Source organism: Bidens hawaiensis, unplaced genomic scaffold (assembly GCF_021521415.1).
Source record: "Bidens hawaiensis isolate Kalapana, Puna unplaced genomic scaffold, B.hawaiensis_p1.1 tig00016461_1, whole genome shotgun sequence".
NCBI lineage: Eukaryota > Viridiplantae > Streptophyta > Magnoliopsida > Asterales > Asteraceae > Bidens > Bidens hawaiensis.
In genome coordinates, this window is record NW_027492509.1 from 50978 (window position 1) to 63955 (window position 12978).

At 33.6% G+C, this 12978-nt stretch overlaps 2 protein-coding genes across 2 annotated transcripts; one reads left to right on the forward strand and one right to left on the reverse strand.

The window, feature by feature from the left end:
* The first annotated feature begins 628 nt into the window (after positions 1-628).
* Positions 629-7503, forward strand: LOC143551556 (leucine-rich repeat receptor protein kinase HPCA1-like). Its single transcript, XM_077041959.1, has 19 exons — positions 629-968; positions 1072-1198; positions 1425-1496; positions 1583-1657; positions 1737-1808; positions 2816-2977; positions 3049-3123; positions 3529-3600; positions 3690-3761; positions 3842-3910; positions 3988-4062; positions 4153-4224; positions 4305-4445; positions 4647-5146; positions 5233-5403; positions 5655-5791; positions 5855-6075; positions 6218-6470; positions 6881-7503. Exons 1-19 carry the CDS (start codon positions 848-850, stop codon positions 7352-7354), a joined length of 2961 nt encoding a protein of 986 aa, XP_076898074.1. The 5' UTR covers positions 629-847; the 3' UTR covers positions 7355-7503.
* A 2277-nt stretch (positions 7504-9780) lies between these two features.
* On the reverse strand, positions 9781-12370 carry LOC143551557 (cytochrome P450 CYP749A22-like). The gene is made up of 5 exons (XM_077041961.1): positions 12024-12370; positions 11721-11944; positions 10881-11113; positions 10429-10810; positions 9781-10351 (listed from the first exon to the last, which is right to left on the reverse strand). Exons 1-5 carry the CDS (start codon positions 12295-12297, stop codon positions 9923-9925), a joined length of 1542 nt encoding a protein of 513 aa, XP_076898076.1. The 5' UTR covers positions 12298-12370; the 3' UTR covers positions 9781-9922.
* Between the last annotated feature and the right edge of the window lie 608 nt (positions 12371-12978).

Genomic DNA, 12978 nt, shown 5'->3' on the forward strand with positions numbered 1-12978 from the left:
TAGTGCCACACCCAATGATCGTTTCCGTCATAATATCCTGTAAAATACAAAAAGTGGGATGCATGAGGACCGATCAATTTAACTCTTTTGTTACATGACTTGTTGAAAGAAGTTTATGTGATGGTCTAGAAGTAACATAAAGACAATTATGAAGTTTAAGTGTTGAAGAAATTTCAATTGTTTCCATGCTCTTTACTCTCATTATTTCTCCATTTGCGGCATGTATACATGATTTTGTAGGCTTTGTTTGTGTGGTAAAATCTGATAATTATAACTCAATGTATCGGTGGCTCCGCAATCAAATATCCACGATTATTCTTTCTTTTTATTAATATTTTGAGCTATAAAAGTCAGGCCACTAAACTTTGGGGGATCTTTACAATTCATAAAACTTCTTTTGGTGTAATCAAGAATTTGGGGGATCTTTACAATTCATTATGTCTTCTAGAAATCTGTTATGTAATCTAATAAGTGTTATATAATATGGAAGTATATACCCTTTTTATTTGAGATTTATATCCTAGACCTCCCATTTAACTCATTTATATCCTTCAAAGGGATGTATAAAATTTCAAAAATCAATATGACCACTTATTACAAATCCGAAATTTATTATTCCTAAAATAATTGATAAATGACTCCTAAACAGCAAAGTTCCACACATTCCAGAGCACATGGGATAAGTTTAGAAGTTTTCACCACATGTCAACACACAAATGGCTGTTCCAAATTCTTACAACAAGCCAACACAGCTGACTACCCAAGTCTTTCCCATTTTGTATCTTCTGTGGACTAAACTAGTGTTAGTAACAAAAACTTGTCATTTGGAATATGCATTATTAGGTCTATGTGGTTAAGGTTTTCTTACAACAATATGCATTTACTTCAAAAGATGGATGCAAAAGTTGAGCAGTTACTTCTAATCATATGCATAATCATTCCAATACTATCAGCTCAGGATAGCGATCGTAAGTTCATTTCTTTTACTTTATTGCTCTTCGTTTTACCGATTTTGTGTTTAACAAGTATCAGTTAGATGAATGACAATATTGTTATACTCGTACGGTTTAGTTGGCAATCTTCAGACTCTGTTGAATGCTTGGCAGAACACACCACCCACCTGGGATGATGATTCGGATCCGTGCACTGTTGGCAGTTGGAAAGGCATCACTTGCACAAACGGTCGTGTGACTAAAATGTGAAGCCTTTCTTTTTACTAGAGTTGGCAAATATTATAGTTAATGTGTTAAATTTCATAAGTGTAATAATTTTAGTAGAACTTATGCAAAAATATTTGATTTTAGACATTTGAATTATCTTCAAAATAGTTCAAAGAGATGCCATTTTAACATTCACCTATTAAGTGATTTAGTAACAAAAGTGTGATTATGCTAATTCATTTATTGGTTGACATAACTTTTCAGCACCTTGTCGAGCATGCAATTGAGCGGTGAGCTTCCAGAAGACATCGACCAATTTACCGAGTTAGAGATTCTGTGAGTCATAAGTTTTTATGTAGTTTCGATCGGGTACTTCGATTGTCATCATCTCCGCAATCTTTTTGTATTGTTTTGGTATATAGAGATCTATCTTACAATAAAGATTTGGGTGGATTACTCCCTTCCAAAATCGGAAATCTGAAGAACTTAAAAAACTTGTATGTAATTTGTTTTTAAAAATAAAAATAAGCAGTGTTTGTTAATAATAAAGTTCAACATTTACTCTTGTATTTTCAGAATCTTAGTTGGTTGCAGCTTCAATGGTCCAATTCCAGAAACCATTAGGAACCTTGAAAGTCTTGTCTATTTGTAAGAAATTTCCTTTATGCATTACTAACCGTTAAAATAAATCAATTAATTGAATTGAGGGGTGGGGCTGAGTTTTATTTCAAACAGCAAAAAAGAAATGGATAATATACACAAAATAAATGAATTTTGTTGTTTTAGGAGAACTAAATTTAGATTAAAGTAAGAATACTTAAAAATTCAATATTTATTTTTTCATTCAATAGTTTATTTAACAAAATAATTAACTTACGGCATTGAACTTCTTTCTAAAAATCTGAATATATAGTTTTGTTAATTATTTTTATCAACATTCGGATATAGAATTTATTTTTTCACTGAATAATTTATTTAACAAAATAATTAACTTACAGTATTGAACTTCTTTCTAAAAATCTGAACATATAGTTTTGTTAATTATTTTTATCAACATTCAAAATTTATTATAACCAACTTTTTGCAAAATAAAATAATTTTCACGTCGTAATATATTAATTTAGTTTTTGAATAAAATATAGGGGAATGTTAACATACGTACAAATAAAATTAACGTGCTAAATATGAGAATCAAGTAGAGTAATTATATATACAAGTAGAGTATTTATGTAAGTATTTATATAATTACTCTATGATAAATAATGTAATTACATAATTACTCTACTTGTATATATAATTACTCTACTTGATTCTCAAGTTTAGCACGTTAATTTCATTTGTATTTGACCCAACCCTATAAAATATAATATTGACAAAAAAGAATTAAACTAATTTTGAATTCATATTTTATTTAAAAAGTACAATAGTTTTAAGTCATATATTAAAGAAAAATCAAAAGTAGTTACTTCAACCAGTGGGCATTGCCAAAGGTCGGTCAACCATATGCATACTAATTAATAAACTAACTATACAAACAATATTTTAGATGAATTCAAACAAACTTGTATAAAATGAAACTAGTTGATCCAACCTGTTTATTATGTAAGTACTATCTGCTCATACATAAGTCTTGACTATGGGTACGTGTTGCATAGATCTCTGAATTCAAACAGCTTTACTGGACGCATTCCACCTTCAGTTGGCAATCTAAAGAATCTTGTTTGGTTAGATCTATCAACGAACAATCTCAATGAGAGCTTACCAGTTTCAAGCCAGACAATGCCCGGTCTTGATAACCTAACTCACGCGAAACACTTGTATGTTTAAGCTTCATCTTTCCGTTGATCGTAAAACAAATGGTCACTAATTAATGTTTTACCCTTTTCAGTCACTTGGGAGACAACCAGCTTTCAGGTGATATTCCACTTAGGCTCTTCAACTCTAATATGAAACTAATTCATCTGTAAGTTTCTTTATCCTTTAAATAATTAATTGGCATAGAGCGGAAACATGAAAATAATCACGATGGAATTCTTAAAAAAAGTTGACATTATACTGAATGAGGAAAATATTATACGAGTGCGGTTTTTATATGGTTTTCTGAACTTGGTTGGTACTACCATATTTTCCAAATTAAACTATGGGCATAAATAAACGTGTTAATTAAGTTAGAGTACTTTCTATCCGCTGCTTATAGACAAGTTATAGTCGCTTTGTGTTTGGTACTTTTCTTTCGTGTTTCCCTCTACACGGCCAATCCAAGTAAGAGTCTTACTAGCTCTCCGATTAGCTAGATCCGTATCATTAGTACAAGAAAAGTGCATGTAGTGATTACTAGAAAATGAACTAATTTGATTTGATCTATCAGGTTACTAGAAAACAACAACCTTACCGGCACTATCCCTTCAACCCTCGGGCTTGTCACGTCTCTTACAGTTGTGTGAGTATCTTTTTTAACTAGATTTTAATTTTGCATTCGCTATTCGATTTGGAATATGACTGCTAATTGAATGTCTTGTTTGTAATCAGACGACTTGATAAGAACTTATTAAGAGGCAGTGTCCCGTCAAACATCAACAATCTTACCAATACAACCGAGATGTAACTTTCGGTAACCTCAAACAATAAGTTTACTTTGGTTCTCATTTCAAATATGGGGTTTGATAAATTATGTTTCATAGGTTCTTGTCAAACAATCGATTGACCGGCCCTATACCCGATCTCACAGGCATGAGCGTCCTGAACTATATGTAAGTCTCAAAATATTGTAGCATCTGTTTTTCAAAAGAAAATTCTTAATAAACACATTTTCTTCACACATCTGCAGTGATTTAAGCGATAATTCTTTTGATCCATACGATGTTCCTTCATGGCTTTCAACTCTACATGCTTTGACAACCATGTAATCATTGTTCTTGGATTAAAGATATATAGTGAATATAACTTGGCCCGAAATGGATAATTGATTTATCCCAATATGTTTTTGTGGCAGTAAGATGCACAACACCAACCTCGGAGGAGAAATTCCCGTTGCCTTGTTCCGCCTTCCTCAGTTACAACATGTGTTAGTACATCATCTATTAGACTGGTAAAAATTGTTTCTACTTGCTAATGTTTAATAACTCGAAAACGTTCTTTTGACAGTGTTTTAAGTAACAACCAAATAAATGGCACCTTGGACATTAGTTCCAATCCTAGCACACAACTTGAACTTGTTGATCTTCAAACAAATGACATTACGGACTTTACCCAACGACGCCATTATCTTAATAGTATTGATTTAATGTAAGTATTGTAACTACATACCAGTACGTTCTGTTTTTTTTTAAAGTTCGAGGTAGTATAGCAAAAAAATGATATTGTTTCAAGGAGGGGTTTGAAAGTGATTTAGTGTCTTCCGAGTTCACTACATAGGGTTTGGTTTTCCAATCTATTCTGTTTCTTTTTCTCATTATTTGACTAAAACATATAAAATTGTGACTACAGACTGCAGGGGAATCTGATATGTACGGAATCTGGTGTGAATAATGAGAGCTTTTGCTCGAATACAACTAACACTGATCTATTGAATCTATCGTATTCAACACCATTTAACAACTGCGCGCCTACTTCATGTGTTGATGGCCGTGTTTCGAGCCCAAACTGTCAATGTGCATTTCCATACACGGGCTTCTTTACCTTCAAAGCTCCTTCTTTTTCTTCAACAGTAAATTCCACCATTTACATCTCCCTTCATGATTCATTGATGGGGTTCTTTAAAAACGCTAGTCTCCCCATAGATTCAATATCATTAAATAATCTTAGCCGAAATTCGGAAGATTATCTTATGGTCCGTCTTGATGTTTTCCCGTTGGGCACACAAGGTTGCTTCAACAGGACTGGGATTCTCGAGATCGGGTTTGCACTTAGCAATCAAACATTCAAGCCAAAAAAAGATTTCAACACCTACGTTTTCGATGCTGAGAGCTATAATAAATTCTGTTCAGGTAATGTCTTTCTTCATGTTATCACTTTAAACTTGCACAATATCATTGAAGTGCGTTTAAATTTGTACTTGTATGCCATTTAGCAGGGATACTATTAGGAACTGAAGACACCAAAAATAAGTCATCTAACACTGGAATTATCATAGGCTCAGTAGTTGGTGGTTGTGTGTTTGTGGTATTATTAGTTCTTGCAGGAATGTATGCTTTTCGTAGGAAAGATGGAGTTGAAAGAGCGACACAACAGAGCCAACCCTTTGGTAATTGTCATAAACACACTCAACAAAACTACAAGTTAATATCTCTTAGCCACATAGAAATGGCTGTTAACTTGTCAACACTTTAAACGTAAACATAATTACATGTTTAGACAAAATTCGCCCACAGTCGTAGTCATGAAAAATAACGTTTGCACTTATAATTGTATAAATCAAATATCTTTTTTTTGTTAATAAATTAACTCCAAAGGTGTTCTTGGCATACGACCAATTATTTGGTAAAACTCTTGCAGCACTCTGGGATCCTGCCAGTGGGAGTGGTGCTGTTCCTCAGATAAAAGGAATACGGTCTTTTACCTATGAAGAACTTCAGAAATACACAAACAATTTTTCAGAGACTAACAACATAGGAAAAGGCGGATACGGGATGGTTAGTGTTAGTACACTTTATAAAATGATTTAGATGCATTAATGATCAAACAATATTGTGTAGGTATATAAAGGAAGTCTTCCGAATGGACAGTTGATTGCCATCAAAAGAGCTAAAGAAGGATCTTCACAGGGTGGGCTCGAGTTTAAAACTGAGATCGAGCTTCTTTCAAGAGTTCATCACAAGAATGTGGTTGGTCTTATCGGGTTCTGTTTTGATCAAGGCGAACAAATGTTGGTTTATGAATATATCGTGAATGGTACACTCAAGGATAGTCTTTCCAGGTACACATATTTGAAGTCCTATCTACTCATGTATTTTGAGCTTTTATTATTTGTACTTTTTTTATGGTTAAAAGAAACTCTATATATTCAACAGTTTTATTGGCTACAGGTCCACCTAATTTTTCTGGTCTTATAGGTTCAGAGCGTTTATATGTGCAGGGAGATCAGGCATTAGGTTGGATTGGACACGAAGGCTTAAAATAGCCCTAGGAGCGGCAAGAGGATTGCAATATTTACATGATCATGCTGATCCTCCGATCATACATAGAGACGTTAAAACAAATAATATCTTACTAGACGAACGACTAGTTGCAAAAGTTTCCGATTTTGGACTATCTAAGCCCTTGAGTGATGCTGATCGGACTTATGTAACCACTCAAGTCAAAGGGACCATGGTTAGTAACTCTTTCTTACACACAATGCTCCTTCTAGTATAGTATCCCCACACCTAATACTTGTGTGGTTTCAACATATATGTTAACAAAAGACTCTAATAATATATATGAACAAATGAATTTATTGGATTACTAGTCAATACACATGAAATTTGGAGGTGGAATGTGGCTATGAGATTTTTTTAATAATTAAATTTTGATTTTCATTTCAAATAAAAGGATCCAATTACAATAAAGTGGCAGGTAAGCGGGCAACAAGCTACGTCAGCACCCCCTTTTGAATTAAATATGTGTTGTGGTTGACTTTTAGCACAAGTTAGAGATGTATGTAAACTAGTGCAAATTTAATTGTATGTAAACTAGTACAAATTGCATCCTCTAGTGATTTGTGACTGTATTGACTGATGCAGGGTTACATGGATCCTGAGTATTACATGACACAACAATTGACTGAAAAGAGTGACGTATATAGCTTTGGAGTTGTGATGCTGGAACTAATAACCGCAAGAAATCCAATTGAAAAAGGCAGGTACATTGTGAGGGAAGTGATACTTATAATGGACAAGAATAAAGAACTGTATGACTTACAAGATGTTCTTGATCCAACTATTGGTTTAAGTAGCCAACTCAAAGGGATGGAGAGATTCGTTGATGTGGCTCTTATGTGTGTTGAAGATACGGGACAGCAAAGACCAACAATGAGTGAAGTCGTGAAAGAGCTGGAGAGCATTATGGATTTGGTGGGACTTAGCCATGGAACTGAATCATCATCAACTTCAGTAAGTTACGAAGGAACGAGTAAAGACCACAGCTATCCTTATAGCAATGATAGCCTATTTTCTTATAGTGGAGGTTCTTTATCACCGAAATTGCATCCAAAGTAGCATTCTTTGTTTTCGCATGTGTGTATCAATATGTATAAATATATTTCTATATATGTATGTCTGTGTTGTTTTGTAGAATAATTGGTTGTTATTGTTGGTGGTGAATAGAAGTACGATCGGCTTACTTAATAGTATCTTGCAATCAGTTGTCTAATTGTACCTTGAAAAGAAGACCTTTTGCTTGGAATTAGGTTGCTAGTCTGCTAGATAATCAATCCTCTACACATGAGTAATTGCAAGTGAGAGAAATCTTGGTGTTATTTAACTATCTCCACAAAATCTACTTAATATGTTCGGTTAAGGTACTAGTACAGGGTGGTCGTTTAGTCAGTTTCCTGTATAAGAGGTGCGCTTATGTATGAGCTCTTATGCAATTCAATCGAAATCCATAATTACTTGTCGGTTATCATGAGATAAAACTCACAAAGTCAATAATCCTACTGGATTAGGTTTAAGTAAGCTTAAGATGACAATAACAATTAATATAGCGTGCACTTATGCATAATGAAGTTCATATTTATAAACCCATCACGGGTGGTCATTGTGATTAGTAAATTACGAGTTTGTATGATCTTATTTGAATATTTGATTCAACATTGTATTTTTTCCCCTCAATTTTATTGATTCTTAGAAATATTGTTTACCACAACTTGTGTTTCACTATGTTAGATTGCTAGTAGAAAAAAAGTAATTGTAGTTTTTAAAGCTTTAGTATGTAGGTTTTTTACATCATTTCTTGAGTTCGACAAACCTTCTACTTTCCATTATGCGTGCCATTCAGGATCAAGTCACATTTACCTTTTCACGTTTTCTATTCATAATAACAAGTATTTCTATCCACGTGTTCGACGGAGCAGGCTAAATACATTACAAGTTCAAAAGCAACTGCGTGTTGCAGCATGAAGTTAACCAATATCGGTTTAATTATTGTGGTAAAATTGTTTTCGTAAAAGTTTCATTATGAAAGTTGAGGAACCTAAAATAAAAATGTAAGTGAGAATAGCAAAAGGTTCATTATCGAAGTTGAGGGGCTAAAAAGTAAATACGTGAAAATAAAGTTGAGGAGCTAATATATGTTTGTGTGCGCGCGCGTGCAAGTGTGTGTGTGAAAGCTAAAGTTGAGGGAAGCAATCAAATTTACTCGTACATGCTACATTTGGAAATGCTCAATCGTAGATGATGAATTTGGTTAAGTATTTGACTACTTGTAGTTGCAGATAGTCATTCGCACATGTGACATATGCGTACTTATCTATGTGCGAATGATGGTCTAATCCGGCAAAGTAAGGAACTATATATGAATGAACATTTTATTCATTCATAGATATGATGCGAGCAACTACTAATGTTGCGCAACTACGAATGAAGGCAATATATAGGATTAAAGGTTTAGTTACTAATGATCTATCCTCGAGGGTGTAAAAGTCATTTTACCCCACTTAAATGAAGTCTTCACTTGAGGTGGCTAGCGGGCTAGCATGGAAGACTATAGGCTTCTACTATTAAAAAGAATGTCTTGGTTCATTTGTAACTATGGGGTGTTTGGGATTTCTTATTTTACTTCTTATAAATTTTTATTAAGTTAATAAGTTAAAAAAGTATAATTTATGAAACTTTTCCTCTCACAATATAAGCAATCCCAAACACCTTATTACTTCTTAAAAAATTTATAAGTTATAAGTTAGTAAAAATAAGCAATCCCAAACACCCCCTATATGTTTATGATGTGAGTCTCCTCTCTGAAAAGAGCTCTTAAGAAGTGGACAGGCTTATGTGTAAGTGTGTGTATGTGAGATTCTCATGTAATTATCCGGTTAATGATAAATCCTTCAATCATCTAAAGTCTTTATACGGTTTTCACAAAATACTCTCGTTTTAGTCAAGCCTCCACACCTATATAACACACACACACATCCAGGTTTGACTACTATTCGATACATGATAAAGATAAATGTGATTCAAGTATATATCTTTTGAAAAAGAGAAAAAAACAAAAAAATGTTAGTTAATATTGAAGCAAATAAAATGAAAAGATAATATAGTGTACAATAATAAAATTATAAATGATTTAAACTAAGTTAAGGGGGCGTGTTTGAAATTCCTTATTTTACCTTGTAATTTTTGAGAAAAGTTAACATTACAATTTTGTGACTTAAGTCAACTTTTACCCTCATAATTATATAAGTAGATCCCAAACAACTTTTATATTTTCAAAAAGCTAATAAATTCTAAGGAGGCTAAAAATAAGCAATCACAAACACCCCAAACAAAGTATTGTAGCTCAAAAAACTATTATAAACTTAATTAGGACTTATATGTAAATTTACGTTAAGAAAGGATATTATATGTCAAAACAATATTAAAAAAACACATACACACGTTGCTTAGATACAAGCCCAGGGCTCTTGATATATTAAATATGTTCTTTCATTTTTATGGGGGTCATTGTTAGAAAAACAATGGGTTTCACTCGAGTTTTGGTTGTATATATATTATACATGAAAAACGAAATTTCTTTGGCGTTGGGTGATCACCTAGGGTATGCCCGTGGCCACAAGAAGTGAAGTTTTAAAGAGGATGAAACATTATCTGAACACCATACTTTGGGCGAAGCGTAATAAGTTGAACCGGTGCATGGACATAGTTTGGTGAGACAGTGAATCTATAACGTTGTAAGATCATCGAGAGGGTTATTTTAGCTTCATTTATCGCGAAATTGGAGCCTACACAGATTCGTGGTCCATAACCAAAAGGGAGGAATGCTCCTGGATTGTTGTTAACGACATTGGCAATCCCTTCTGAAAATCTTTCTGGTTTAAAGAGATGAGCATCTTCTCCCCATATTCCAGGGTCTTGATGAAGTGCTAATGTTGGTATTTGTAAATTTAAGTTTGCTGGGAGAACCAGATCTCCAACGCGTGTTTCCTTCAAGACTTTTCGGTTTGCAGATATTGATGGAGGGTATAATCGTAATGTTTCATTGATTATCATGCTCATCTGTATGATATGCAAAAAAAAAAAAAATTAGTAAACAAAACTAGAAATTTAGGTTTCCCTTTAATAAATAATCTTACTTTCTTGAGTCTTGCTATTCCTTCCGATGATGGGTTTCGATTACCAAATACTTCTTGAACCTCTTCGCGTGCTTTCTCTTGCCATTCAGTGTGGACTCCTAGAACAAGAGTAGTCCACGAGAGCAAAAGAGAGATTGTTCCATGCCCCGCAACGTAAAATGTTCTGCATTCATCAATAACATCTTGTATGGAAAGCTTGTAATTATTGTCATCAACTTCATGATACGCATTCAAAAGTATCCCTAGGTAATCATTTGTGGACTTGTCTTCATTTCCTGAAGCTTTTATATTTTCTCTGCTTTTTATTATCTTCATAATGGTATCTCCAATGTCAACTAGCAGTTTGTCGGTTTCTAAATCTACTTTATCTTTGAATATCATCCTGTTAAGATTGAAACAAAAATGATCATTTTTATTGTGTTATTTTCCTACATATGATTAAGTAGATTTACCCAAAGCCAGGAAACCGAGTTTTGGACAACTGTTTGGCTGCTAACGGAACTACCGCCTCTTGCTTCTTGAAGATTTGCTTCCCCTCCTCATAGCTACTTCCAAACACGATCCTTGATATGACTTCAGATGTCATTTGTCTGAACTCTTGATGGACGTCTTTCTCTTTGTTTCCGTCATCTTGCCATCGTTTTAGCATCAAGTTAACGCTTTCAACCATTGCTGGAACGATGTTCTACAACCAAACAAACAAGTAAAGTAACTTTGATTGTCATTAACTTTTTTTTTCTTCTTCTTTAGTTGGCTGGTTCTAACCCGAATCAGATATTGTTACCCGACCCAACTCGTCCATTTATACCTGATTCTTTAACTATAAGAAGGAAATGGGCTATGCATTGACATGTAATTTTTATCATGAAACTGGATTATCTCTCAACCTATTTTTTTAATAAACAAAATTATTGTTTAATTAAAGTTAAGCATAGATACGTGACAATAATATTCCAACTCAAGGATCATACCTTTTTGTATTTCAAAACATATGTGTGCACAAGGATAAGGTCATGTATACGTGGCACAAAAACATCCGTGCATAGATGTTATAACACTCCTATGATATGTTTTGACTTTTGATAACTTTACATGTGATTTTAAATACTAAATCAAGACTAATGATCATGTGAATCAGCATAAAAGTATTGGTTTCAATGTTTCATTATGAATTTCATTAACCCTCAATATTTTTTTCTCCAATAGATATTCTTGACTTATCAAAAACTCATTCAACTCACAGGTCGATGAGTTGACTCGGTATTAAATCTCTATGGTTTGTATGAACTTACTTTCAATCGTTCACCGTTGAAAGCATGAGTTGCTAATTTTCGTTGTTTTGCCCATTTATCACCTTGAGAAAAAACTAGACCGCCTCCAAATATCTTGATCAAAAGAGGAATCGCGTCTTGTTTCCCCATCGAAATCTCTCGGACACTCATTATCTCTTTAAGGAGCTCTGGTTCCGTGACTACTAACTCAGCTTGAGGACCTTGCCAATATAGAATATTCTTTCCTGCATCAAAACATACATTTAAAACACATGTGACACCTATTCGAAAGAGTACATCAAATGAACAATGAATATTACTAACCATGTATGTGCAACCATGAATCTAAGTGAGGTTGAATTCGCGGGAATATGTAGTGTGACATGTCTATGGGAGAGCTTGTTGATTTCTTTATCATGTTGGAAATCTCCTTGGCGTTCCCATAGATGAAACTGTAAGGAGGTCCTCGTATTCCTTGTGAACTCATTACATGTGTTATGCGCATCGGAACCCACCAAAACTTGTGAAAGAACTTGAATAGAGCTAAGAAGGCTATAGAACATAGTAGGCCTATCAAAACACCCAAGAAAGTCACCATTTTGGTAACAGAAGGTGTGCAGTGTGGAGATTTATGTGCATATGATGAATTTTTGTAAACATATACATGTATATATATTAGCTTTAATGACTACGAATTGAAAGAGACTACGAAGATTTCTGCTTTAAAAATTATTATTTTTTTTAATCTTTCTGGCTCCGTCCTCCAACAATTTATACAATAGATAATGTCACAGTCCAAGTTCAATTCATAGTAGGCCTATCAAAACACCCAAGAAAGTCACCATTTTGGTAACAGAAGGTGAGCACTTTGTAAAGTTATGTGCATATGAAGATTTTTGTAACTTTAATATATTCAAAGATTATAGGTTTGATGACTAGTAAGTGAAAGAGACTGCAAAGCTTACTTCTTTCTTTGTGGTCCCATCCTGATGACTAAGAATGCGCCCACTAATTTAGAAAATCTGACAAATATTCAGCGTTAGAGAAATCAAAACAAATCAAGTTCGACAAAAGAAATACGATTTTCGTTGTGGTCTTCTTTCTGTCGAATAATATAGCCATTTTCTAAGGATCTCGTTTAAATCAATCAATATGTTCTTCAAAAATCACTAAGTTTTAGGTACTTCGTGTAATTCGTATATATATAAAAATGTTGATTTATTTTTAATTATGTATGACAAATGAAACATAGATTATGTGCATATCAAAACACCCAAGA